Raw genomic sequence first — 25,579 nt, 5'->3', positions numbered from 1 at the left:
CTGCATCCGCGTCGCCATCCCATGTCGCAATTTTCAGCCTATGACGGAACACGTTCAGGTGTCCAGGGTGAAGGACAAGCTGCCGGTGCGCAAGGATTGGTTCCCGGCCTACAACGACCATGTGCTCCAGGCAGCTCAGCGACAGGTGGCGAGCAGAAAAGCTATTCTGAGACACAGTCGCGATGTGAGCAAACGCACAGCCGACGTGCTTGTGGATGCTGATGGTATCACAGATTATTCAAATTCTGTCCGACCAATTCGCAGTGTGTGCGCTGTTGCGCAAGCAACTCCATTTGCTAGTCACCAGGTACGCGTACGAGACCGCGGTGGCGCCAGATGGGTCTAGCTTTGCGGTCACCGTGTCCCTGCTGTTCGAACGCGTGAGAACGAAGGCGCTGGTTTCTTTCACCGTCGACACGGAGACAATGTGCACATGGCCCCAACAGGCAGAGCGTATCGCAGTAGCCGTCAAGGTAGCCTACGGCTCCCTAAAGTGCGTTCTTTAGGTCATGCCGTCGTTGTTCCTACTGATTCCTCTGGCAGGCCGGAGAATATTCACCAGATCCTGCTCGATTTCCTCCAGCAGAATCACCCGGCAGACAATCCGCGCTGCTTCTCCGAAGCCTGCGAAGAAGCGATCAAGTCATGCCAGTGATCGATAATTGATGCTCGTATTGTATGCACATACGCAATGGTCGGAGTGGCCTCAAGACTCCATCTCATATATTCACTGTTACACTGCAAGTGCCTTTACTACCATTGTATAATGCTGGGAAAAGCTCGGATATGACTAGCATATATTGATAATACACAGGGATGCTGTGACGTTGGTCCCTTGCGGTGATATATACACGGTCGTGAGGTGGTATCAACTCTTGAAGGGATGAGTCCCTAAGAAGTGGAAGTCGAAAGGTTCTAATTCGTGCCAGATCGTAAGACGTCCGCATTATGCTAGATCGAAACCCGTCAGACGGGATACGACGTCGAGTTCAACCAGGACTCACTGCATGAAGTGCGTTTAGTTCGAAGAAGGGCGTTCATCTGTGTTAGGAGTACGCCTAGCGTCTCCTTGCTCGAGCGCACGAGCTCTAGCTCGCCGTCCGCAATCTCGCGCACGGCCGCCCACCGTCCGGCGATCTCCTGCGCGCGACACGCCGCTTCACATCTCTTCTGCTGCCTTGTGACCGCCTCCGCCCGCGCATGCTCGCTAGCCTGCGCTACCGCGCGTTCGCGAGCCTCATCAGCTGCGTGCAGCTGCTCCTCCAATCCCGTTACGTAAGCGCCGCGCTCATCGTCCGCTCGGTTACGTGCTTGCATGCTGGTATGGAGCTGCTCCTCCAGCTCGTTCATCTGGCCCTCGAGCTCCGCAACGTCGCGCGCGCGCGCCTGCGTCGCCATACGCAGTTGCTCCTCCAGGTGCCGCACCTGCGCAAGGCGTTCCGCCGCCTGCGCCTCAACGGATGCGAGCTGCAGCCGCAGCAGCGTCGCCGTGCCACCGTCCATGGGCGAGGGCACGCCGAGCGTGTCGCCGTGTCCCTGTCGATGGAACACATCCCGCGCCGCGGCGGGCGCGGGCGACGGTGTCATGTCCGGCAGGATTACCTGCGAGATGCTGCCGTACTCGCCGGGCGAGGGCAGCACGCTCAGCGCTGGGCTCGATGGGCTCGCAGTGGGCGTGCTTAAGCTCGGGCTCGGTGCGGCGGAGCGGAATGGCGCGGGAACTTCCGCAAGGAGGGTGTCGATCTCGCCGCGACCGAGCGTATGGTCGTCCGCGGCGAGCTGTTCCCAGGAGAGAATCGAACCCCGCATCGTGCTCGCGTTCGCCGCTAGATGGGACGCGCCGGGGCGGAGGCGCGGCGAGGAGCCCGGATCGGGCGAGAGGTAGGAGAGGTGGGCGCGCGCGGGGGGAGCGCCGGGCTGGGGCCGCGAAGGCGTTTCGGCCTTCGACGGGCCGAATGTCTGCATGGCGGTGCGGCGGATCCGAGGGAGCGCTGGGGTAGGGGCGGTGGGCGAGGCAAAAGAAGCGAGCATCATCTCCACGTCGCCGGCACTATCTGTGCTATTACCTTCGACCCATGTGGAATTCACCGTCGTGAAGGTGGTAGCGGTGCCGACGTCGGAGTCGGTGCTGGTGGGTGTGTTGGACGAGGTCGCCTTTCCTCGGGATAGGGCGGCGGTGCCGGGCTGACGGAGAGTTCCTTTGCGACTGGGGGTGGACGAAGGTGTGCTGTTGGCCGTTTTGAAGGCAGGTGTCTGCTTCGGCGTGCGGGGCGAAGCGAGCACGGAAGAGGACGAGGCGGAAGGCGGGCGCGGAATAGCAGAAGTGGACCCCTTGGCAGCCTTCGCTGGCCGGGCGGGGGACTCGGCGCGCGGCAGCGGCTTGTGGAACACCGGCACAGGCGGTTGATTCTGGTTCTGGGTACCTCTGAGCCCGGTCCGGCGAGGAAGCGGGCTGATAGAACGAGCGGCAAGGTCTGGCGCGTGAGCATGACGAGCGTCCGCAATGCTGTCCACGACGAAGGAGGAGGCGGAGGAGGTGCTGTCGAGCCGCCGGCGGGTGCCGGGACGCGCGGGGGAGGGTGGCTGCTGCGGCTTCTTGGCATTGGGGACATTGTTGGCCTCAACGAGCATAGAGCGCGGACGGTATTTGGGCAGGGCAGAGATGGAATCTTTCCCTTGGGCAGCACTGTAGGCGGAGGCAGAAGCAGAAGCCGACGACGCAGAGTCTTTAGTGGCGGCGGCGTTCTGGCGAGGGCGAAGGGTGGCAGAGCGAGAGGAGGGCATGATGGCTGGTGGATGTCCCGCTGGCGGGTGGGATGCGCTCTCTTCCGATGTGGACGAGTGGGATGCAGCTGCCTCGGCGAGTTTCCTGGCCATAGAGCGCGTCGTGCGCGATATCGTCTTTGTGTCGGGCGAGTCCTTCTTCGACTTCACCGAGAGCTGGTTCGGTTTCTCCTTCTCCTTCTCTCGGACGGAGCCCATCGACTGGCGCGGGGCCCCTATATGAATTGCACTGAGCCTTCGCGTGGCCGTCAGGTCCTGGTCCTTCTCCTTCTCCTGCGCCTTGTCGCGCGCCTTCGCCTTGGAGTCCTTCTGGGCTGCGGATACCTTTTTGGACGGCCTATCAGATGAATCCTTGGACATAACCTCCGCGAGGGCCTTGCCCATGGAGGCAAGGTTGAGCGAGTGGCGGATAGAACCGCGTGTGGACGGCTTGGACCCGGCGTCCTTCGTCCTTGCAGTGGCTGCCTTGGTGGGGGTCGGCATGTTGAGTATAGTGCGGGTGTGTTCAGTACGTGTGCATTAGATTTGGGGTCGTTGGATGGTCGTGGTCGTCGTGAGCGGGTTCGAACGGACACGTGATCTTCCTCGTTACACAGAAGCTCGCGAACTCTCAGAAATCGGCTTGATCGGGCCAACGGGTCAACGAGGCTTGGAGACCGTCGTGTGCGATTATACCGGGGCGCGGACGAATGGGCAGGATATACGCCTCAAGTCAACATCGACGAGATGCGCGTTGAGGAGGAACAGACGCGACTGTGGCGGCGATCAACATCCTTGTCCATATGTGGGCAGCAGCGCCACACGATGTTCAACTTCACGTAGTTCCTGCAGCAAGCTCAGGTAACTTCTCACATCCGGTCAACTCACCCTGCCCATCATCGTCGCGCTCTTCCCAGTAAGCACACCGACCCCCAACAACAACGATTTCTCGATTGACACTTGAAAGCTTGACCGTCAATCAACACACTGTCTCAGCGTCCCAGCCTCCAACTTGGCGCCAAGGCCTTCGCCCTCATCGCCGTTGGATTCGGCGTCAACGCCCTACTCCGCCCTGAACACGCCCTCAGTTTCTTCGAGTGGGAGATGCCCACCACTCTCGCAGAGAGGCAACTCGTCGAAAGCCTCCTGTACGCATACGGTGTCCGGGACATCTTTTGGGGTTTCGCGACCTGGATCGCCGCTGCCTATGGGACCCCTAAATCCGCCGGCTGGACTCTGGTCGGTGGTAGCGCGGTGGCATTCGCTGATGGGATAATTTGCTGGACTTGGGGTCAAGGCCAGTGGGGTCACTGGTCCTACGCTCCTATCTTCGCTTTGCTCGGGGCTGCCCTATTGGGTGTGTTTGACAAGGCATAGATGACGATGGCGACCGATATCTTAGTTTATGTTTACTGAAGCGCATACACACCAAAAAGAACATGCCGACTAGTGACTTCTATCCAATATATGTCGGGTGTCCGGACTACTCGATCGTCTCCTCTCTCGTCATCGGTGGCCTGAAAATTTGGTATCGTGGCATTTGAAAACGGTGATCTTCTCAGCAGCCACGATTGTACACATCTATGTACGTTCAGCCAGGCGATAAATAGATAAATAGCTCGTAGCGATATATAGCATTGCAGATAGTTACACATCACGGACAGGCCGGAGCCTACCACATGAACCGGCCAACACCTTCCCTCTCCTTGCACAGGAAGACATACATCGTCGCAGCATTTATGGCCGCATACCACGCGCCTTCCGCGACGAGGCCCCATGTGCGCATGTCCTTGACTTGGGCCCGCATGAGGATGTAGGGTACGAGGAAGTAGCGCGGCTCAAGCAATGGTGTAGGCACGAGGGTGGGCAGCAGGCATGCTGGCAGGATCAGCGTCTGCAGGAGCGTCTGATCGTGACCTGCATCGCATCGCATTCAGTCGTACAGCGTTTGCGGGACATGAAAGGAGTAGCAACGCACCAACTCTGAGGAACCAGGCCCAGGCACACGCGATATAGCCCGGGATGAGCAGGTACGGCACAAGGGGGTGGAGCATGAACACCCTTCGCCAGACATAGAAGGTGTAGTGCCTGTTGTCGGCGAGCAGGAACGGATGGTGAACCGTGAACAGGTGCACCGTGACCGCCATCAACGCGGAGATCGCCGCCGTTACCAACACGCGTCTGCAAAGCTAAACGTATTGATATAATCCCGGAATGAAATTTAGATATGCGACTGACCGCCTCGACCCGAACATGCGCGCTTTGATCTCGCGCGCAAGGTCTAGAGCGTTGTCCCCGCCGCCAACGAGTACAGGCCATCCGAGCGCGGTCGCGAAACCGAAGTAATAGTACAACTGCGGGACGTGCAGCGCGGGAACGTGGTTCGCCTTGTCCCCAAGGACGATGCCGCCGTTCCAGATTACGAAAGCGGCAAAGGCGGCTAGCACCAGCGAGTAGGGGATGAACGTGCGCAGGAGCGTGGAGACACTACGCGGGATGGATCTCAGTAGCGGGAGCAGGTCATCTAGGAGAACTTAGTCAGCGTGACAGAGAGACTCAGACAAGGGGAGGACTGCGAACCTATGCTAGCCTCGAGGGCGAGTGGGTCGTGCAGCTGAGCTGAACCCTTGGACGATGGCTTCTCGGATACCTTAACGTCAGAAACAGCCCGTTGGAAGCGGAGCTGCACGAGGGCCCCGGCGGCAAAGGCGTAAAGGACCCATACGATGTTCGTCTGGCGAAAGGCGCAACTGACGAGGCCTAGCTAAATTGCTTGCGCGCCGTCAGCCCATCATGCTGTTGCTCCAAAACCACGTGAATATCTCACGAGGGCGGCGAGCCAGTGACGCTGGTTACCAGCCGCAACGACGGTACCGACCACGGTGAGCAGGCTGGGGACCTCGGTGTAGTACAGGAAGCCGAAGAACCACGCGACGGGGAAGGAGGCAAGGATCGTTGCCTCGGAATTGGCGAACGGCGGGAAGATAGGTGGCGCGCGAATGCGTTTGTGGAAGGCCAGGAGGAGGGTGAGAACTGGCGGGAGGAAGATGAGGGTGAGGAGCGGGGTAAGGCGGAGGACGGGCAGTGTGCACTTGAGGAGGAAGATGCGTTTGAGGATGGTGCTCAGAATGTACCTGTATTGAAATTTCATTCTGTCGGACTAACGATAGATACGTGTGTGAAGGTTAGCTCACAGTCCCGGCGGGGTGGTGATCTTAGGATCCCATACGTCGAATTCGCCCCTGCAGTACGCCTGCGCCTGCGGGACGTGAAACGGCTCGTCCTGTCCGGAGCTTCAATGACCGGTCATCGCTCCTGTCAACGAGGAATGCGCACCATGTACGGCTCATCGACGATTCCGTTGAGAGCTTTGAGGACATAGACGCTGGCCACGACGAAGAAGTGGTAGTACGTCGTGCTCTCCTCCGCCGTCGACATTTTTGCTGGGAGGACGCCTTGCGCCGATCGCAATTAGACCAGGATCGCGAGATTGAACGCAAAGAGAAAGAAGGCAAGAACGATATAACCCGCCGCAGAAGCCAGCGAACTGAGGTCGAGCGAGGCAAGTCGCCGGATGGCTGTGTCGGGCTACGGCCAACGACTCGCAACCAATTGACATCACCCCAAAGCCTTGGTCTAATAACGGGGCACGGCGCCTAACCCACGCACCCGATCCCACTAGTCCCTCGTTAGCATTTCTCCCCCCGACATTGCCCGCCATGGCGGCCTCCCTCGCTGCCCAGGCCGAGGTCACCGGCATCATCAACCACGACGCGGCGAAGAACAGCGTCGCCGTCCATACTTTCGACGCCAACGCGAGCCCTGAGCAGAAGGCCGCCGCGGCCGGGAAAGGCCGTGAGCAACTCTCCAGGGTCGGTAAAGAGCAGAACGGCGGCGGAGCGCACGGTGAGCACACGACATGCATCCGTGTTCGCATGGCACAGAGACGCGGGTGCTAAGAGAAGGAATGATGTCGCAGAACTACCTGTCACGACCGGAGGCGCGACCGTCCTCCCCACCATCACCATCGAAGATGCGGACAAGGTCCAGGCAGACGAAGACGCAGCAGCGAATACCGCACCAGGCGCCGTCACCGGAGCCTCGCAAGTCGAGCCACCTGGCGGCTTCCCTGAGGGTGCTGCGCCCGCCATCCCAGACTGGTACAAGGTCGGCTGGCGCGCCGTGTCCGGAATCGACGATGGCCCGCTCGACGACGACGAGGCACGCGACAAGACCGTGCTCGAGATGTTTGTCGCCGAGCAGTTTTACGGCGACTGGTACCACAACGCCGCACTTATATTCTTCGTACGTCTCGTATGCGTGCATATAGTCTGCCGACGATTGATCTTCGCGCTCGCGCGATAACAGGCCGTGTTCACGTCCCACTTCCTGACGCGTTTTGGCTTCGGCTGGGGCTGGCTCTTCATCCTCCTCTCCGTCTGCAACACGTACTATACCACCTCCATGGTCCGCGTCCGCCGCCGTGCGCGGGACGACATACAGCGTGAGCTCGTCAAGCAGCCGCTGGCGTCCGAGCACGAGTCGGCCGAGTGGATCAACAACTTCCTCGACCGCTTCTGGATCATCTACGAGCCCGTCCTCGCCGCTACCGTCGTCTCCTCCGTCGACCAGGCCCTCTCCGCCAACACGCCGCCCTTCCTCGACTCGCTCCGACTCAGCACTTTCACCCTCGGCACTAAGGCTCCCCGTATCGATAAGGTCCGCACGTTCCCCAAGACGGCGGAGGATATCGTCATGATGGATTGGGGTCTCTCCTTCACCCCTAACGACACATCGGACATGACCGAGAAGCAAGCCAAGGCGCGGGTGAACCCCAAGATCGTTCTGGACATCCGCGTTGGTAAGGGTGTCGTCACCGGCGCAATGCCCGTCCTCCTTGAGGATATCACGTTCAAGGGCTTGCTGAGGATACGAATGAAGCTGATGACTTCGTTCCCTCATGTACAAATCGTGGACATTAGCTTCTTAGAGAAGCCAACCATCGACTATGTCCTTAAACCTATTGGAGGAGAGACATTCGGGTTCGACATTGCACATGTAGGGCGCTTCGTAGCATTTCAAGAACACCGGGACTGATAGCACTCGTAGATTCCGGGCCTATCGTCCTTCATCCGCGACATGGTACACAACAACCTCGGTCCCATGATGTACGAGCCCAACGTCTTCACCCTCAACCTGGAGCAACTCCTCTCCGGCGCGCCGCTCGACACGGCCATCGGTGTTCTCCAGGTGACCGTGCAAAACGCTCGCTCGCTAAAGGGCGTGAAGCTCGGTGGCGGATCGCCCGATCCCTTCGTTTCGCTCTCCATTAACCAACGCGCGGAACTTGCGCGCACCAAGTACAAGCACAACACGTACAACCCGACCTGGAACGAGACCAAGTTCTTGCTCATCAACAACCTCACCGACTCACTCGTGCTCACCGTGTACGACTACAACGACCACCGGAAGAATACCGAGCTCGGCGCGGTGCTCTTCGACCTCAGCGTGCTCCGACAGGACGCGACACAGGAGGGCCTCGAGAGTCCCGTGCTCAAGGACGGGAAGGAGAAGGGCACGCTACGCTACGACGTCTCATTTTACCCCGTTCTCAAGCCCACCGCCGTCGCCGATAGCGCGGAAGAAGAGCTTCCAGAGACAAGTCGGGATAAATTTTTTCGCTGCATTGCATAATTTGCGCTAACATTTGCATACCCCTAGACGTCGGTATCGTGCGCCTCACGCTACACCAGGCCAAGGACCTCGACGCGACCAAGTCCATGTCCGGCGACCTCAACCCGTTCGCGAAGGTCTTCCTCAACAACGACCCACACGCGATCCAGACCACGACTCGCTTCAAGCACACGAATAACCCCGTTTGGGAGGCGCCAACCGAGTTCTTGTGCTCGGACCGGTCATCAGCTGTCGTCACCGTCAAGATCATCGACGACCGCGACTTCCTCAAGGATCCCGTCGTTGGCTACCTCACTGTCAAGATTGACGACCTTGTCAAGGCGACCAAGGAGGGCGGCCGCGACTGGTGGCCACTTAGTGGCTGCAAGAGCGGTCGCGTGCGCATGAGCGCTGAGTGGAAGCCGCTTGACCTCGCGGGCAGCTTACACGGTGCGGACCAGTACACCCCGCCGATCGGCGTTGTCAGGCTGTGGATACAGAAGGCGACGGACGTGAAGAACGTCGAGGCGACGCTCGGTGGCAAGGTATGAGTGATTCGACCCATTGTCGCCCCTTACTGATGATAAATCGGATCGCAGAGTGACCCATACGTCCGCGTTCTGGTCAACAACGTTACACAAGGTAGGACCGAGGTCATCAACAACAGTACGTTCTCATAATCACGTTTGTTCAGAGTCAACCCTGATCATCACTTTTCAGACCTCAACCCGGAATGGGACCAGATCATCTACATCCCTGGTGAGTGGGCTCTGGATCACGCCGTATATGCACATCCTTATGCGCATTTTTAGTACACTCGCTTCGCGAGACAATGCTGCTGGAGTGCATGGACTACCAGCACATGACTAAGGACCGTTCGCTCGGCAACGTCGAACTCAAGGTCTCGGACCTGGGCACGCCCTCGGACGACGAGCGGTTCCCGTACGCGTCGACGGGCAAGCGCGAAGTCGAGGATCCGCTCAAGCTCGACCGGGGCGCGTATAAGGGCAAGCTGCACTACGTCGCCGAGTTCATCCCCGCTCTCGCTGTCCAGGGTGTCAAGTTTGAGACCGGGCCTAATCAACTGGAGCGCGCGGCGCAGGGTGGTCAGGGCGATGACGATGGGGACGTCGTGGTCGACGATAGCGGTTCGATGTCGTCGAGCGACGTCGAGGCGCAGGCCGTTCCGCAAGGGGTCACCGTCTCCCGGCCGCTTGGCGACGACCCGCGCAAGGAGCGGCACGTCAAGAACGCCAAGTCGACCGACACAACCAAAACAACGGAGACGACGAACACGGTGTCCACGAAGGAGACGGAGACGGAGAAGACCGCCGAGACGCGCCCGGAAGAAATCGGGGTGCAACTGTCCACAGAAGAGCTGTTGCAATATGGTGGGTTTTAGTGTCCGATGCGCATCGTGTACGGACGCTGATACCAGACAGGTTCGGGTGTCATCGTCTTCAATGTTATCGAGGGCCATATCTACAAGAAAGCGCGTCTGGAGGTGCTGTTGGACGACGGCTACTGGCCTGCGTTTAGCACCATCAAGGCCCGCGGTACCCACGCGCAGTGGGAGACGGTTGGCGAGGGCTTCCTCAAGGAGCTCGACTTCGGCCGCGTGTGGCTCCGCCTCAATGAGGCGGACGAAGGGGACAAGGACGACGTCATCTGTGAGTGGAGAGGAGACGCGAAGCAGTTCTTGCAAAAGACCTTGGTATGTGTGCATCTTTACGCCGCCGCGAGTAACATCTGATGGGGGATATAGAATGGACCAACCACCTTCACGTTAACTGACGTGAATGGCGAGAAAGAGTCCACTGTGCTCCTCGAGACTCGCTACGTCCCTGTGCCCGTGCAGCTCGAGCCGAGGGAAAGCATCAACAGTACGTGCTATGTATTTCATATAAAACATAATCACGAATCGCTATATCAGATATGGGTTTACTTCGTGTGGATCTCCTGGACGGACGTGATATTCATGCGGCCGACCGCGGCGGTGAGTTCCTGTACACTTGCATGATCGAGCACGACCCTCATCAATATGCACAGGCAAATCCGATCCTTTCGCGGTGTTTACCCTTAACGGTCAGCGTATCTTCAAGTCGCAGACAAAGAAGAAGACGCTCAATCCCGAGTGGAACGAGCAGTTTACTGTCTCCGTGGTACGTGCCACAACCCAAAGATGCGGCGGACTGGGTTGATTGAACACCGACTTAGCCCTCTCGCGTCGGCGCCGACTTCAAGGTGGAAGTGTTCGACTGGAACCAAATCGAGCAGGCCAAATCCTTGGGCTCTGCAAGCATCAACTTGGCCGACCTCGAGCCTATGGAAGGTACCGAACGCATTATTGAGCTGTCGCACTCAAAGCACGGGAACAAGGGGCACCTTCGTGTCCGTCTCCTGTTCTCGCCCGAAATCATCGCCAAGACGCGCACGAAGACCTCGACCTTCAGCACTGCAGGGCGGGCTGTTACGCAAGTCGGCGGTCTGCCGTTGGCCGGTGGGCGAGAAGTCGTGCATGGCGTGGGCAAGGTGGGAAGCGGCATAGGCCACCTGTTCAAGCGGGACCACAAGTCGGAGACCCAGCTGGCGGTGCCAGAAGATGCTCCGGCGGGACAGGCGTCTGTACCGTTAAATGGTCCGGACGTGCCGCCTACGACTGCGCCTGCTACAGCGCAAACGTTCCCTTCCGCGTCGACCAACGGCCATGGGGCTTCTAATGGCTCGGCAAATGAATCGGGTACTCTACGTGTTACGGTAGTGGAGGCCAAGGATCTGTCTGTCAGCGACACCAAGCCATACGTTGTACTCCGCGTCGCAGACAAGGAACACAAGACGAAGAACCAGAAAACCCCCGCACCGCAATGGTACGCTCCGGTGCATCGCGTGATACTCTGTGACTAACGCGTGTTGTTCAGGAACGAGTCGTTCAACTTCTCTGCTGGCCCCTACACGTCGAAGATCTACGTCTGGGTTTACGATCACAAAACCATCGGAAAGGACAAGCTTCTAGGAGAGGGTGAAATTGATGTAAGGCTTCAGACCGATTTGCGTTCGATCGCGTTCCTAAAACTGCTCCTTCCTAGATATGGCGGCATATTCAACCTCGCGGAAACACGTCCTCTGAGGTCTTCCTGGAGCTCAGGAACGGCACCGGCTTGATGACCTTCCGGCTCGACTTTGACGCTGATAACCAGCTGAGCGCGGAGCGGCACTCGACGCAATCTTCGTTGGATCGAGTCGGGACCCTCGGTTCGCCGTCGAGGTTCAGCCTCAGCCGCCGACGCGTGACGGCACCCGAAACTGAGTAAATATCATTTCTTGTTTGGCTAAAATCGGGCCCTGTATTTGGTTTGGCCCCATCCTCCGACTTTCGTTGCTCCCATCCTCCCTTGTTACATCCACCATGCAAACTATCAGCCTGACCAGTTCTATCGTAAGGACTAATATAAAGTCTCCTCCTTGTATCCATCTACAAATGTCTTGTACAGAAATACGATACCCCGTATTGCTCTCTATCTATGAGGTATCTATCCCATCTTTGTGATGGATTTTGAGGATATGTAGATGTTCCCGACCTGCACGTCGTTGAATGACGATCTATCTCAAAGGTAAGGGTTGCGTCATCTATGAGATGCTGACCAGGTAGTACCTCGCTTTGCAAACCATACATGCCGGAGATTTGAGTTTGGATGCGAGGGATGTTGTTTTGTTTCAGAGCCACGAGATAAAATATTCCGTTTCTCGACAGCAAGCCCTGAGTAGTAACGGATGACATAAACCATGCAAAGTGCCGTTTACTGGTATGCCTTACTTTGACGAGCGGCAATAGTAGGTCTGTAACCTGCATGCCGTCGGTGCCGCCCGCCCATGCGCCGCTGATGTCTCGTGCACGCTGGGCATCCGAGGCTTCGTGCTCCGCAGTCGGGACATATGGTGGGTTAAACAGGAGCACATCGACGGCACCTGCTAGACGTTTGCATAGAGGTAAATGCAACCATGTGTTGACCGAATCGAGCGGGGTCTACTGTTGCGGAATGATTCAGACGAGAGGTTTACGTGGGATTTGCAATGATCCTGCCTTGTTTTGTCTCCCGGTCGCGACGGTGCATCGCGCTGCGTGCGGATTGATGTCCGTGCAAAGGAAAACTACGAGGGAGAGACGACTGAGATGGTCAAGAATATCCGTCAAATACGAGACTGACCAGCTGATGAGGGCCCAAGCAATGTGCTCAGGAAACTGGAAACGCATCCTGAACCTGATCTGGAATCGCACATTCCCTAGGCGCTCGCACGAGCTACAGCAAGATGACACACCCTATTTCAAGACAGATACGCGGGTTCAGCTGCTTTAGATTGGAGACATCTTCCTCTAGTGCGTCGAGTAGGAGAAAAGTATCTTCTATTGATCTTTTGCTTAGAAATTAAGCTTTAGATTTGGCTGTAACCAACCAGCAGGCTCATACACCTCGTCGAAGTCCTTCGACGTCAGATGGGAGAGATCCGGCGTCGGTATCATAGCAAAAGAGCCGATATTGCTCCTATCTTGCGCATAAAGACGCAAACAGGCGCACGAAGCAGGAAAGGTGGGAAAAGCACGACCTGATTCGGTGTCACGTCATGCTCCGTGACGTGACAAACGTGTGCTTGACCCCGCGTTGCGCGCCGACAGGGATCACAAAAAACTTGCGGGGGAGACGGAATTGTCCCGCCCGCTTCACGACAACCACCATGGCTCTCCCTCCGTGGTAGCATTCACCCCGGCGTTCTTTTCTCAATCTAGAGCTTGGCTATAGACGACTGCGCTCCTAGACACTAGACAGGTCTTCCATACAACCTGTGGGCCATATAGATATTTCACTTCGGCTTGATGGCGATAACGAGTCCAATACCCCCTTCCACGTTTCTTCCCCCCTTGCGGCGTGGACACAATCCATCTTTAACAGATATTTTGCTTGCCCTGGATAATCTGCGGGCGATCTACATGCCGCTCAGTGACTCGTCGCACATAAACAAGCAATTCGCCCTCAACCTCAGGATACCCAAGCTCCGATCTGAGGCCACAATTGTTGACTCTGGATACGCGTCAGCCGACGAAGATGAACTTGAATCAGCACCGACTATAGGTTATATGGCTTCCGCCGAACTTGAAGCCCTTCAGGCCGATACCCTCGAACGAGATTTATCCATTGGATGGCTCACCAGGTTCATCGCCACCTCCGATGAGTGGGTTTACGAAGTACCCGATGAAACTGACGGAATGGACGATGAAGCGACTAAACGAGAGCGGGCGGTAGACGCTGCCAGCACTCTTCTCGCCTCATTCACAGAACCACCCGTCGAAGAGGAGGCGATCACGAGGAGCTTCAAATTCACACTCGGCGCATCTAAAGACAGCGCAGAGCCGGCCGTCGTGGAAGTCATATCCAACGATGCGCCGATGCTCGAGGATGACCACACCTCCGTCGGCCTCCAGAGTTGGGGTAGCTGCGTCATCTTTGGAGAGCACATGTGCGCGCACCCGAATCTGTACGGGATGGCAGGAGACGAACCCATCCGCATCCTCGAGCTCGGTGCAGGGACGGGTTTGCTGAGCATCATCGCGGCGAAGCTATTGGCCATGCGCCAGAATGCCTCGTCCACATCTTCGATCGTCGCCACGGATTTCCACGAAGACGTCCTCCGCAATCTCGCGCTGAACGTGGAGATCAACTTCCCGGATTGTCGTCCGCAGCCCGTCGCCGTCGAAAAGCTCGACTGGTCTCAACCCTGCTTCGATGGCCCGTTGAATCAGCCATTTGACGTGATACTCGCCGCGGACGTTGTATACCACCCAAATCACGCCACCTGGATTCAGTCCTGCGTCAAGCAACTCCTCTCGCCAGCGGGCGTGTTCTGGCTCATCGTCGCTGTCAGAAGCACTGGCCGGCACGAGGGTATGGCGGCCACTGTCGAGAGCGTGTTCCCTGCTGCGAGTGGTTTGGTTCACTCGGAGAACCGCCAAGGGCAGGAGCTGGCCATCGTGAGCAAGGAAGAGCTGGGTCGCGTCAACGGTATTGGGAGAGCAGATGAGGGCGGCTATTGCATTTTTCAGATCCGTTGGGTTTCTTGAACGGCAATGGCACGTAATGTGTAGTAGATCTACGGTAGAACGTATTCGCGTACAACATAGTTGTATTTCGAGGAGGGCATGATACTCTGCATGAGAAAGCAGCGAACGTGCGCGCATGTGCAGAGCATAGCAACGTGATTAGATAGCATGGATACTAATTCAACAGCAACAAAACCGCAGGTATCTTAAGCTCGCATGAAGGTATCCGTTGAAGGGCTGGTATGCAAGATGCATAGTATAGCACAGGAAATGGTTTGGAGGCCGCCAGCAATGCGCCCTTATGTGAACTTGCGTGTGGTCCTCGCGCGTCGTACAGTTTTTCCAGCTTCAGGGTCTTCCTGGGACGCGATATACGCGATCTGCTCCTCCGTCATAACAGGCTTTTTGCCGAGTTGCCTGTTGATTGGCGGTTCATCAGTCGACAGCCTACAACGAGCATCGATGCTTCAAGACATACCGCTTCTTCTTCTTTACGGTATCTGTTTCGCCTTTCCGCGGAACGTATTCGACATTAGGGCCGCCATTCGCGACGGCTTCCTGTCGTGCTTTCTTGTTGGGGATGACAACCGCCGCCTCAGAAGGGTCCTCGTCGACGTCGATGATGTCGATTGCCTGCCGAGATGACGTCCCCGTATGCCGCCCAGCTCTGGTCGAACGCGCTTTCGCCTGCTTCAGGGGCGGTTCGATGATCTGAATATCGTCGTCCTCGTAATCATCGTCCGACGCGGGACGGGTCACACGACGGGCTCGCGGCTTCTTCGGCACCTCCACAGGGGGTAGTTCCAATTTGCCGAGGTCGTCGATAGACGAGTGGTTGCGCTTGTGGCCACTTGAGCTGGAGGAAGACGCTGAGCCTTGTGACGGCGATCGCGAAGGGCTCGACGCGATGAACAAGTTGCCCTTGCTAGAGCTTGCAGGCTTAACGCTGCTTTGGCGTGCAGCATCAGGTGCTGGGCTGCCACGTTGAGAACCGGGATCCATGTACATATCGTCATCATCGTCATCATATGGCTGGAAGCCGAACGGCGCGGGTGGTTCATGTGAGGGTTGTCTTGACTGATGTGATAGAGGACGAAGCTCGTCCAGGTCCATGGTACGGCGTGCCCCTCGACCGGCCAGCGGCGAAGGCGAGCGATCCTCGGGCTCCTCGTCGTATGCATGGTGCGGAGTTTGAGGTTCGACATCGCCTTCGTCGACGCGCTGTTGAGTATGGAATGAGTATGGTCTCACGTCATACGCAGGGTAAGGCTCTTCTTACCAGACTCATTTCCACGTCCTCTTCTTCCTCCACATCCTCCAGAGCCTTACCGACTCGTCCATGTCCGTATGGTGTCAACATTCCAGCGTGATGGAGCATTTCGATCTTGGCATCCGTCTTGGCTTCCTGCTGCTCAACTTCACGCTCCCATCGTTTTCTGTATCGGAGTTCCATCTGCAGCATGCGTTCCTCCATCTCGCGCATGACTTCTTCGCGCGTTTCCGCTTCGACGATAGCACAACGCATCTGAGATTCAAAGAGCTATATGTACAATATCAGTGATGCGTCGTATACTCTTGCAAGAGGACCCCGACCTGATGTTGAAGATTCTCGATCTCTTCGAAGAGGGCATCAACCAGTGGATTATTCGAGTCACTGTCATCGTCGTCCTCGCCATCACCTGGCTCTTCGTCCTCTGCACTCGCGGTGTCGTGAGTTTCACCATGTATCAACACAAACTGAATAGTCACGGCTAGGCTTACCTTCAAGAACCTCCAGCTGGGTTTGGCTCAATACCCGTCCACCCTTGCCGCCGCTGGAGATGGTAACTTGTCTCCGATGAACCTCCTTGGGTTTCGAGGGCATTCTGATTGGTAATGCCGGAGCTTTCTTGGACGAGGGCTTCGGTGCCACAGGAGCTGGCGCAGGCATATTCCGCACGGGAGCGGGTGCATTGTTGATCTGCACTTCACGAGCGATGGCGGCAAACTTCATAACGTGAGAGTTCTCGTCATAGCCCGTGTCGTACGGGTTGACGTTGACTATCATCACCTTAATAGCACCATCGAGTTAGCTAAACGTTCTTCTGAGAAGGAGATATGTACCGCTCGGCCATCGCCCACGAAGTAGTCCATGAGCATTTCAGTCAGTTTACTATGTCTGAACGGTATGACGCCCAGCGTCTTCTTGACATCCCGGGTATCGCTCCTGCGCAGTAGCTGAGTACTCGTCCACTCGTGATACGGAAACCAAAACCATACCTTCCCGCAACAGCCAGGCTCTGGGCAACCTTTTTCTGATTGGCACGCATGATCTCCATACATTGCCCCAAGACCATGAGCGATTTGTTGATGTTGCCCGCCTCCTTGAGCCGGTCGCCCGTCGTCTGAGTATGCTTCGTCCTCTCAGACCCTGCAAGATCGACGATGGTCAACCTCGAAGTCTGAATGGCTGTTGGATCCTATGACGAATAAAAATAGTGGAACTCGGCGGGACTAAGCGGTTACCTACGTTCTTCTCGCCCCGGTGGTGTTTCAAGATCTTGATTGTGACGACACCGTGACTACGGCTACTTTGGCTGTTCGCGAGTGTGCCGAATACGCGACGATGAAGCTGACCCATCTTCACGACAGCTTTGGCGTCCGTTGCAGACCGTACTCTGACCTGCTTCAGGCCGGCCACATATTTTCCCGTGCAGCCTGGCGTGTCGTCATCGAACGCGTCCGCGGAAGGCGACGGCTTGAGCGACAAAGCCTTTCGCTTTAGGAGCAACGGATGGGAAGGCGGCGGGGGTGCTCCCGCAGGTCGGGGCAGGCGGCTCGCGATGTCGTGCTCGGCGTCGGGCGTTGTAGACGCGAGGAGATCGTAGATCTTCTCGTTGTACACCTCGGCATAGGACAACCAAATGGAGTATTCGTAGTTTCTATCGACCTCGATGGATGAGGGATCGGAGTCCATGTCGTCGGTATCGACGGAGTCCGTGTCGTCGCCGAGCACTTCTGCGAGTTCGGGCTCGCGAAACTTTGGCAACGGGGCATTGTCCGAAGGTTGGGCAGGTTCGATCCCTTGCAATCGCACGGGGCGGTACTGTAAGCATTGGCATTAGTATCTAGGACGACTACCACAAGATTGAACGCTTTACCCTTGCCTCGCCCTGGAGACCATAGATGCTGTTGAAGATTACATCCAGCGTCCTGGGCAATATTCCTGCCTTGTCTTTTCCGGGAGCACCTTGCACTGTATACGTCTTTCCAGAGTTCGTCACGCCGTAGGCGAACAGCAACCCGTTCTCTCCTTGGCAAAGAGCGGCTCTGATCAACGGAAGCGTCGTCTTCTGGAAGAACGTGGATTGGGAGGTGGCGGGAGGAAATATGTGCGTGAACGTGTATGTCGTCGGAGCGGCGGCCAGAGCCGTGGACGTGCGGGTGTGCGTAGCAGCCTCTGTATGGCTAGGGTTGGACATGTGCACCGTAGTGTCCGACAGAGGTTCAAGATAGGGCGCAGAAAGCTGTTCCGCATTCCCTTGCGGCCGGATTCGTAGATATGCCTATAGCGAAACGCATGAAGATCGTCTATGCTACGATACATGTAGCAAGCGTACCTTAATCGGCTCTCTCTCGGACTCGAAGGACATATTGCTAGCCGCCTTCTTCGACGGCTTGACAGGGCTCGGCATAGGTAGGTATGACCTCCTTTCTGGAGAGTTTTCTGCGTTTCCGAGGGGCTGACGCGCCGCCTTTGTGGTGGCTGTCTTGACTGCCGGTGCTTTCGCTGTCGATTTGGTGGAGCGAGTTGTTGACGATGCTGTCGTGGGCTGTACTGATCTGCTCCGGCTTGACGCTCGAGTCGCAGCTCCCGGTCTTCCCGACATCGTAATCAAGACCAGAGACAGAAGACAATATGGGCGCAAGATCTGGATACCGAGGTTGGAGCACAACTACGGCGTGTTGCCAGAACGAGTGACCGCCTCGCGTATGACACGTGACCGCGCTGTGGCCATCGTTGGTGGTCGCGACTTATGGGGGGGAGATAGGGGGAGATCCTGGTATTCGAGACGATCAATAGGCAATGATGCTGCTCATATTACGGTCAACGGGTACACCATTAAGATATAGATTACGGACGACAACACAGGATGCAAGAGGGGAATTACAATAAGCGGGATGTAAATAGAGGATTACACCGGCAATTAGGCCGAAGGAGGAGGACGACGCTGTGCACCTGAGGGAATGGTGGGGGGTGGAAGCATTTGTCCCTGCGGCCGCGGCTGCGGCTGCTGTTGTTGTGGCTGCTGCTGTTGCTGCTGCGGATTGGCCACAGCTTGCTGCTGCCGTTGCATCCATTTGCTGATGATATCGACGAAGCGCAGAGTCTGGCCGAGCTTGTCCCACACCGTCTGGAATATCTCTGTACGGTGCGCCTGCATCATGGTCTCGATTTCCTGGCGCAGCGCATGCAGCAGAGGGAGTACAGACTCGCGAATGTAGATGAGCAGAGGCTCCTTGACGTGCTCGAAGAGTACGTCGGGCGAGAAGGGCAGGGGCGCTGGATCCGGAGGAGGTGAAGGGGACTTGGGCCTGTTCTGGATGTGTGTCTGCAACAGGTACTTGATCGTATCGATCTGCTTGCTATTAACCTCCTCCTCGGCTATCAACGTTGCATGTTCTTCTTGCAGCTGCGACGGAAGAGCTCGTCGGTAAAACGTTGATAGGGATAGGTATTTCCGGGGGGTGGGGAGGGTGCATACCTTTTCGAATTGCTCTCGTAGCTGCTCTTTATCTTGGATTAGACTGCTAATCTTCCCGTCATCTTGACTGTCGTGCCAAAGCTTCGCCACCTCGGTCGCGAGGTCGGTGATATCCTGATCGATTCGCACGACGTCGGCTTCGAGTATCGAGGACTTTCCGGCGAGATCTGCAGCGACCTTGGCGACCAGCTGTTCCCTCACCTCTGCCACTTGCTTGTAAAGAGTCTCGCTATGTTCCTCGATCTGCTCCGCGATCCGTACGTCGAGGTTGTCGGCGAGATCTTGCTCGTACTGGATCCAGTAGTTCTCCAAGCTGAGAACGCGGTCTTCTAGCTTGGCGACATGGGATTGGAACTCTGCTATCTCCTTTGAACCCACGTCATCCATGATGGTGTCAGCATCCGCTCCGTCGTCTTCGACCCGTCTCCGTTTCGCGGGCCGCGAAGAACCGGCGTCACCCGTAGTACTGCCAGTGACGGTGGCTCGTTGCGACGCCTGGAGAGCAGCCACGACCGCATCGGACTTGACGTGCAGTTCGGCCGTTGTAGCTTTGATCTCCTCCACGAAGCTTTCGATCCTGGCCACTTGGGCTTCATTGTCGATTATAACCGCGCTGGACAGGACGGGCCAGAAGTTGGTCTCCACGAGGCGGGTCAAGATCTCGTTGTTCGCATTGGCCAACGCGACGCGCTGTGTTTCGAGCATCGCGATGCGCGTCGTTATCTTTTCCGCCGCATCCGGAGGGAGGCGTGCAAAGTGTGGGCTTCCCGCGAGCGCCTTAACCTGCTTGTACTCCTTCTCGAGGGCGCTGCGAGCGTCGTGGTTCTTGACCGCCTCCGAAAAGAGTCTTTTGAGGGCACGTTTTGTCAGATCGAGATGGGGGGACGTGCATCAATGACGTACGGTATGCGTTCTCCCCATGCAGCACGCTTCTCTTCCTCACTGGGCTCGGGCAGCGGGGATCTCTTGGATGTGATGGGTTGAAACTGAGCAGGCGGGGGACCGGGGGGAAGGAGAGGAGCCGATGTCGTCGGTGGAGGCGGCGCAGGCGCTGGTGCCATAGAGGACGACGACGGACCAGCGACGGGCGGCTGCGCGAGCCTCGAAGTCACTGTCGCCTGTGACGCGGTTCTGTTCTGGGGCGGTCTCGCGATCGCATCGGGAAACATGGTGTTAAGGCTTTTGTCCTTGATAGCCGCGCTGGTTTCAGAAGATGAGACGGGTCTGGGCGCGTCTGCCGGCCTGTCGCCCCTGGTCCCCTGCGACAACGTCCGGCTCAGGTCGCGCTCGTCTTCGCGTCTCGCTGGTGGGGCGTAAGGGCGGTCTCGAGAGCGCGAGCGGACGTGTAGTGGCGGAGGAGTCCTGCTTCTTCCGTACCTCGGGCCTGCGGGGCGGCGTGGAGAGGGGCTCGGGCTGCGTCGCGGCCGCGGTATCGGGTTGGGACTTCTGGATCGCCGCCCGACTCGATCCCATTCACGGTTCGACGGGTGGACGAAGTTGCATGTGTTGTCGTTGTAAGGGCAGCTCCCATGGATCGGGTTCCCCCTCAAATCGTAATACTGTGACTAACTGAGCATAGCGTCCATGGCTGAGATGGTAATCGGTCACACTTTGCATCTCACAGTCTTGAACTTCGGGAGCGGCATCTGTGCGCTCAAAGAAAGAAACGATGTCTTGCGATGTTCACGATACGACTTCTCGGGCACGGCGTTGGGCGCGGATCAGGCAGCGAGCGGAGTAAGTATGCAAAGTGCTTCAGCGCTCTCGGCGGAGTTGAGCGCCGCGAAGACGCGCGCGGCGCGGCACAGTCCGTTCATTGCACCGAACTCTCTTGACATCGTCGCTGTTTGCGACAAAGCTCGGCGGCTTCTAGCTCACTTGAGCTTCATTCTGGATCAACCATCCCCTCTGCGCGACCTACGTATGACTCCATGAGCGCTAACGGCTCCTTGCGAGATCTGTACGCTGCACCGTCCTCGAGTTGGTCATTCGAGACATCTGGTCCTTCCACTACACAACCCACCGCACCTGTGCCGTCAACCACGACTCCGAGTCCTCAACAATGGAGAGCCCGCGTCCCGCAGAACTCCATATTTGAGCTTACCGGAGCGCTAGACATGGATCCGGGTTATGTCTCGGCGACCCTTCTGCTCAAGGGTATAGTGGCATCTGCCTTCCTCCAGTATGGGAGCACCGCTATCGCCATGCCATGGGAGGTGGGAAAGATGCTGCTTCAGGTACAATGGGTGCCACGAGACGCGGACGCTCTGGCGGCCTCGGAAAGCGTGCCCAACGAGGAGGAGGAAGAGGTATGCCTCAGACCGCCACTATCATAATCGTTCACCGCCATATTCACCTACATGATAGGATAGTGAATCCTCGATTGAGGATGATTCTTACTTCGCAGATCCCTCGGACCCCGATTCCACTCGGGCTTATCGGAGCCAGCAGGGGGGTCGTGGTGCAGCACGACATACCGGTGCCGCCGGCGGACTCGTAGAGCCAGAGTATGTTATCCCTGTGGGGAGTGCAAGCGGCGTATGGGGAATGATCAAACGTGTTGGCCGATTTCGGGGCGAAGGTTGGCTCGCTCTGGAAAAAGGTTTGCTTAATTTAGCCTCACGAATTTGGGACATAGACTGACGCTTATCAGGTCTCCTCACCAGTTGCATTCACGACATGCTCTCTACGACGTTACAACCCACGATCCTCTACGCTCTCCAGGGAGCCCTTGTTACCCCCGTATCTCTCTTCCAGCAACCCCACTTTCTCCTCCCCGTTGCATCTCACCTCCTCACCGGATTCCTCCTTTCCCCTCTCGACCTGATCCGCACGCGCCTCATCGTGCAGTCATCGTTACCCCAACATCGGACCTACAATGGCCCGGTCGATGCTCTCTCACAGATCCTACGCCACGAAGGTGGATGGAAGGGGATATATCTTCATCCGCAACTCCTTATCCCGACGCTTCTCGACAGCACCCTCCGCCCGCTCATCTCCCTTGCCCTCCCGGGCATCCTCACCTCCTATCTCGGCGCGGCCCATATCTCCGAGGACTCGCATCCCCTCCTCTGGGGCCTCGTCGAGTTCTTGGCCAGCTGCGGTGGTTTGCTGCTCACGCTGCCGTTCGAGACGATCAGAAGGCGGCTACAGGTGCAAGTGCGGGGGGTGGCCAAGCCCATCAAGACGTGCGTGGAGACGCGCCCGGCGCCCTACAACGGCATCGTCGACGCGTTCTGGCATATCCTGACGGAGGAGCGGTCCGATCTACCACTAGAAGACAACCGGCACAGCAGGATGCGTCGGCCGAGTACCAACGGCAGAGAGCAGGGGCACGGTGCTTCGGAGGCGGACGACCAGAGCTGGTCAAGGCGCAGCGGCCTTGGCCAGCTATATCGCGGATTCGGGATGCGGCTCGGCGCGAGCGTACTCGTGTTCCTCCTGGGCGCCCTGACAGGCTCTGAAGACCGGGACGGGGGTTGGGCAGAGATTTAGGTGACGTCGCTACTTTATCATTCGTTCCGGCTTCTTTCGCAATAGCTCGTGCACTAATCAAGCAATGTATGCGCATCTCACCGCTCGACGGGCGCGATTAAGGTTTTTATCTGAGAAAGCGACGCCGACGACGAATGCGAATGCGAATTACGAAGTTCGCCACGATCAGTCCACGTCGGCGAGGTGCTGCACGTTGTGATCCAGTGCCCTTATCTCGCGGAACATGTCCTTCGCCAAGAGACGGGTCGTGCTGCTTTACCGGTCTTCCGCGCGCCCACGTCTATACAGACAATGAACGCCCCTGAGGAATGTATGCGTACATGGCCGTGCGAACCGTGAGCTATCGCAGGACTGCGGTTCTCCTGCTTCTCGCAGGCCTGGATGCCTCGTAATCACCGCTGTCAACGCCATTCATGATCGTCCTCTTCCCGCCTGCCCACTGGACCCTGGCGCCCTCAGCTGATCGAGCGCTGACAGTTGCTCGCCGTGCCCCGGCCAAGGAAGGCACTCCGCCTGCTCGATTCGCCCATGAGCTCGCCGGGAAGCACGCTCATATCGCAGATATAGACGTACCATCGAGGTCTTCGGCAAAAATGCCGTGCTGACCTTGCCCGCGTCCAATCCTCGATCAGGGGAGGCGCGAAAGTATGCCTTGATGGGGTTCAAGCGCTCGACCACGCATCAGCCATCACCCTTTCCAGGCCTCCTCGCCGGCTCTTGCACTTCGGCATCGGGCTCTCGGTGTCCCACATAAATACTTACCAGGGCGGGCGTCGATATGCCTCTGGTTCATGCTCGGCGCGTTACCTGCCTAACATGCGCCCCAACAGTTCGTTATTCTTTATACTGTTAACAACGATTTGCGCCATACACGCCTCGGAAGAGAGCGTCTTGAGTTCCGACCCGGATTACCTTGCCACCTGCAACACCATAGAAGCAAGCGTCTCCAACGCTTCTGCCGTTTTCTATCCACGTGCGTGTCCAGTTCCCATGCAGCCCAAGTATGCCGAATCAACCGACTATTGTCGCCTCAAGGATCTACGCAGTACGCCCAAGATATATCCCACTACTTCCAATCTAGTAGCCGAAACTCGACATGCGCTGTCGAACCAGGCACCGCAGAAGATGTGGCGATCATCGTGAGGCTGATCATGCACCCTCGTCGTCGAGGTGATTGACTTGACGTGATTGCAGCTTCGAATAGTTGGCCAGACCAGGACGCCGTTCGCTGTGAGTCGATACAGTGGGCGTATTTTTTCTATTTGAACGCGCACCACTCACGTACCGCAGGTCAAAAGCGGTGGACACGCCTCCAACCCGGGCTTCAGCTCGACCCCGGGGGTCCAAATAACGACGAAACGCTTCGATTCCATACAATACGATGCGACCTCACAGACCGTTTCTCTCGGCACAGGACTCATTTGGGACGACGTATATGCTGCCTTCGACTCTCTGGGAATTAACTGCCTAGGGGGAAGAGTGGTGGGCATCGGAGTCGCGGGATTTATTCTCGGCGGAGGTACTTTCTCACCTAACGCACAAGGACGGTCCACTGAACACCACTAAGGTTATTCTTGGCAAACGAATCAGCACGGACTTGCAGTTGATACGGTCGTCGAGTTCGAAGTGGTGTTGCCAGGAGGTGATATTGTCACTGCGACAGATTCGTCGTATCCCGATTTATTCTTTGCTTTGAAGGTCGGCGCCTTCCAATCATGAATATACATACCACACGAGGCTGACCATGAACACAGGGAGGAAGCAATAATCTCGTGAGCTCCACGCACCGATTCTCCTTGCATCGTGATCAGACGAGGACATCGTTCAGGGCATTGTCACCAAAGTCGTCATGAGAGCTTTTCCGCAAGGACCGATATGGGTAAATCCTTATTCTTGCTCTCAGCATCACCGTCACTCACGGCATCGAAAGGGCGGTCTGATCTTCTTATCATCAGAGCAGTACGGGAGCGTGGTCGATGCCACTGCCAACTTCGCCGCGACCGTGACCGACCCAAAGGCGGTAGTATTACCGTCGTTCTTGTACACCGCGGGCATGCTTGCTTCAAGCGTCATATTGTTCTATGACGGACCCACTCCCCCGCCGGGCGTATTCGAGCAATTCCTGGCCATACCGGCACTGTCCTCGGACATTTCCACCCGATCTTTCTTGTCGTTCTTTCGGACCCTCGTCAGTCCAGCCCATCGGTTCGTACACTGCTCCTCCTGCAAGATTTTCGCTGACAAATAGCCCCAGTGGTGTCCTCGATACTGTGCCGGTTGTGGATTATAGCCCTGTGATGCTAGATGCCATGGTGAACGAGACTATTGTATGCAAGCAGTTCATTTGTATGAAAAAACACATGGCTAATAGAGCCAACGCAATTGCACACAGTTTTGGTCTCATGCATTGCAAGATTATTCCCTCTCCACGCTGCTATACAGTGTAGAGCCGTTCCTCCCCAGCATCCTGTCGCACAACACCTCGCCAAGCGCCTACCCTCCGCGCCGTGACGTCGTCTATCTCCCGACCTCGATCACGTTCGGCTGGACCGATCCAAGCCAAGACAGCCTCTTCATCGACTCGATCATGCAGACGTATCGCACGTTGAGGATCAAGGCAGCGGCAGAAGGGCAACCGGTCACACCTGCCGAGGGATATGCAAAGTATGGGAATTACGCGATCGCATCGACACCTCTCGAACAGATATATGGCGACAACTTGCCGGAATTACAGCGGATCAAGAGAACATACGATCCCGACAATGTTATGGGTCTGACGGGGGGATGGAAGTTTTGACAGTCTTGTTCAGGA

At 57.1% G+C, this 25,579-nt stretch overlaps 9 protein-coding genes across 9 annotated transcripts; 4 read left to right on the top strand and 5 right to left on the bottom strand.

Moving 5' to 3' along the window:
• Positions 1-694: 694 nt before the first annotated feature.
• PUNSTDRAFT_123589 (uncharacterized protein) lies at positions 695-3,267 on the bottom strand (the record flags this gene model as incomplete). Its single annotated transcript, XM_007378528.1, has 2 exons — positions 695-951; positions 1,005-3,267. The coding sequence occupies 2 exons, from the start codon at positions 3,265-3,267 to the stop codon at positions 947-949; spliced, it is 2,268 nt and encodes a 755-aa protein (XP_007378590.1). The 3' UTR covers positions 695-946.
• Positions 3,268-3,750: 483 nt separating this feature from the next.
• Positions 3,751-4,140, top strand: PUNSTDRAFT_57037 (uncharacterized protein; the record flags this gene model as incomplete). The annotated part of the gene is made up of 1 exon (XM_007378527.1): positions 3,751-4,140. A coding segment is annotated over one exon (390 nt), but the record flags the coding sequence as incomplete, so codon positions are not given.
• Positions 4,141-4,363: 223 nt separating this feature from the next.
• PUNSTDRAFT_94897 (glucosyltransferase) lies at positions 4,364-6,201 on the bottom strand (the record flags this gene model as incomplete). The annotated part of the gene is made up of 7 exons (XM_007378526.1): positions 4,364-4,680; positions 4,742-4,944; positions 5,002-5,287; positions 5,344-5,527; positions 5,591-5,897; positions 5,958-6,046; positions 6,100-6,201. The coding sequence occupies 7 exons, from the start codon at positions 6,199-6,201 to the stop codon at positions 4,436-4,438; spliced, it is 1,416 nt and encodes a 471-aa protein (XP_007378588.1). The 3' UTR covers positions 4,364-4,435.
• Positions 6,202-6,448: 247 nt separating this feature from the next.
• Positions 6,449-11,950, top strand: PUNSTDRAFT_117380 (tricalbin). Its single transcript, XM_007378525.1, has 15 exons — positions 6,449-6,669; positions 6,743-7,068; positions 7,132-7,821; positions 7,873-8,425; positions 8,485-8,981; positions 9,036-9,102; positions 9,157-9,195; positions 9,249-9,827; positions 9,879-10,150; positions 10,202-10,319; positions 10,370-10,432; positions 10,486-10,598; positions 10,654-11,303; positions 11,355-11,466; positions 11,523-11,950. The coding sequence occupies exons 1-15, from the start codon at positions 6,483-6,485 to the stop codon at positions 11,745-11,747; spliced, it is 4,491 nt and encodes a 1,496-aa protein (XP_007378587.1). The 5' UTR covers positions 6,449-6,482; the 3' UTR covers positions 11,748-11,950.
• Positions 11,951-11,955: 5 nt separating this feature from the next.
• On the bottom strand, positions 11,956-12,988 carry PUNSTDRAFT_117379 (uncharacterized protein; the record flags this gene model as incomplete). The annotated part of the gene is made up of 7 exons (XM_007378524.1): positions 12,889-12,988; positions 12,754-12,838; positions 12,642-12,700; positions 12,518-12,585; positions 12,251-12,460; positions 12,089-12,193; positions 11,956-12,036 (listed from the first exon to the last, which is right to left on the bottom strand). Exons 1-7 carry the CDS (start codon positions 12,953-12,955, stop codon positions 11,956-11,958), a joined length of 675 nt encoding a protein of 224 aa, XP_007378586.1. The 5' UTR covers positions 12,956-12,988.
• Positions 12,989-13,358: 370 nt separating this feature from the next.
• PUNSTDRAFT_79381 (kinesin-domain-containing protein) lies at positions 13,359-18,336 on the bottom strand. Its single transcript, XM_007378523.1, has 10 exons — positions 18,127-18,336; positions 17,668-18,072; positions 17,037-17,612; positions 16,787-16,986; positions 16,631-16,733; positions 16,289-16,577; positions 16,121-16,221; positions 15,807-16,067; positions 15,006-15,748; positions 13,359-14,944 (listed from the first exon to the last, which is right to left on the bottom strand). Exons 1-10 carry the CDS (start codon positions 18,199-18,201, stop codon positions 14,827-14,829), a joined length of 2,871 nt encoding a protein of 956 aa, XP_007378585.1. The 5' UTR covers positions 18,202-18,336; the 3' UTR covers positions 13,359-14,826.
• A 378-nt stretch (positions 18,337-18,714) lies between these two features.
• Positions 18,715-20,745, bottom strand: PUNSTDRAFT_129341 (uncharacterized protein; the record flags this gene model as incomplete). Its single annotated transcript, XM_007378522.1, has 3 exons — positions 18,715-20,119; positions 20,176-20,575; positions 20,616-20,745. The coding sequence occupies 3 exons, from the start codon at positions 20,743-20,745 to the stop codon at positions 18,715-18,717; spliced, it is 1,935 nt and encodes a 644-aa protein (XP_007378584.1).
• Positions 20,746-21,087: 342 nt separating this feature from the next.
• On the top strand, positions 21,088-22,841 carry PUNSTDRAFT_123585 (mitochondrial carrier). The gene is made up of 3 exons (XM_007378521.1): positions 21,088-21,581; positions 21,640-21,874; positions 21,926-22,841. Exons 1-3 carry the CDS (start codon positions 21,204-21,206, stop codon positions 22,765-22,767), a joined length of 1,455 nt encoding a protein of 484 aa, XP_007378583.1. The 5' UTR covers positions 21,088-21,203; the 3' UTR covers positions 22,768-22,841.
• Positions 22,842-23,583: 742 nt separating this feature from the next.
• Positions 23,584-25,564, top strand: PUNSTDRAFT_117375 (FAD-binding domain-containing protein; the record flags this gene model as incomplete). The annotated part of the gene is made up of 10 exons (XM_007378520.1): positions 23,584-23,740; positions 23,803-23,906; positions 23,962-23,997; positions 24,058-24,286; positions 24,335-24,465; positions 24,522-24,539; positions 24,596-24,646; positions 24,698-24,972; positions 25,022-25,094; positions 25,160-25,564. 10 exons carry the CDS (start codon positions 23,584-23,586, stop codon positions 25,562-25,564), a joined length of 1,479 nt encoding a protein of 492 aa, XP_007378582.1.
• Between the last annotated feature and the right edge of the window lie 15 nt (positions 25,565-25,579).

The sequence above is a fragment of the Punctularia strigosozonata genome, assembly GCF_000264995.1.
Source record: "Punctularia strigosozonata HHB-11173 SS5 unplaced genomic scaffold PUNSTscaffold_1, whole genome shotgun sequence".
NCBI classification, from domain to species: Eukaryota; Fungi; Basidiomycota; class Agaricomycetes; order Corticiales; family Punctulariaceae; genus Punctularia; species Punctularia strigosozonata.
The sequence above is the reverse complement of the archived record's forward strand: the minus strand, read 5'-3'. Positions and strand labels throughout refer to the sequence as shown.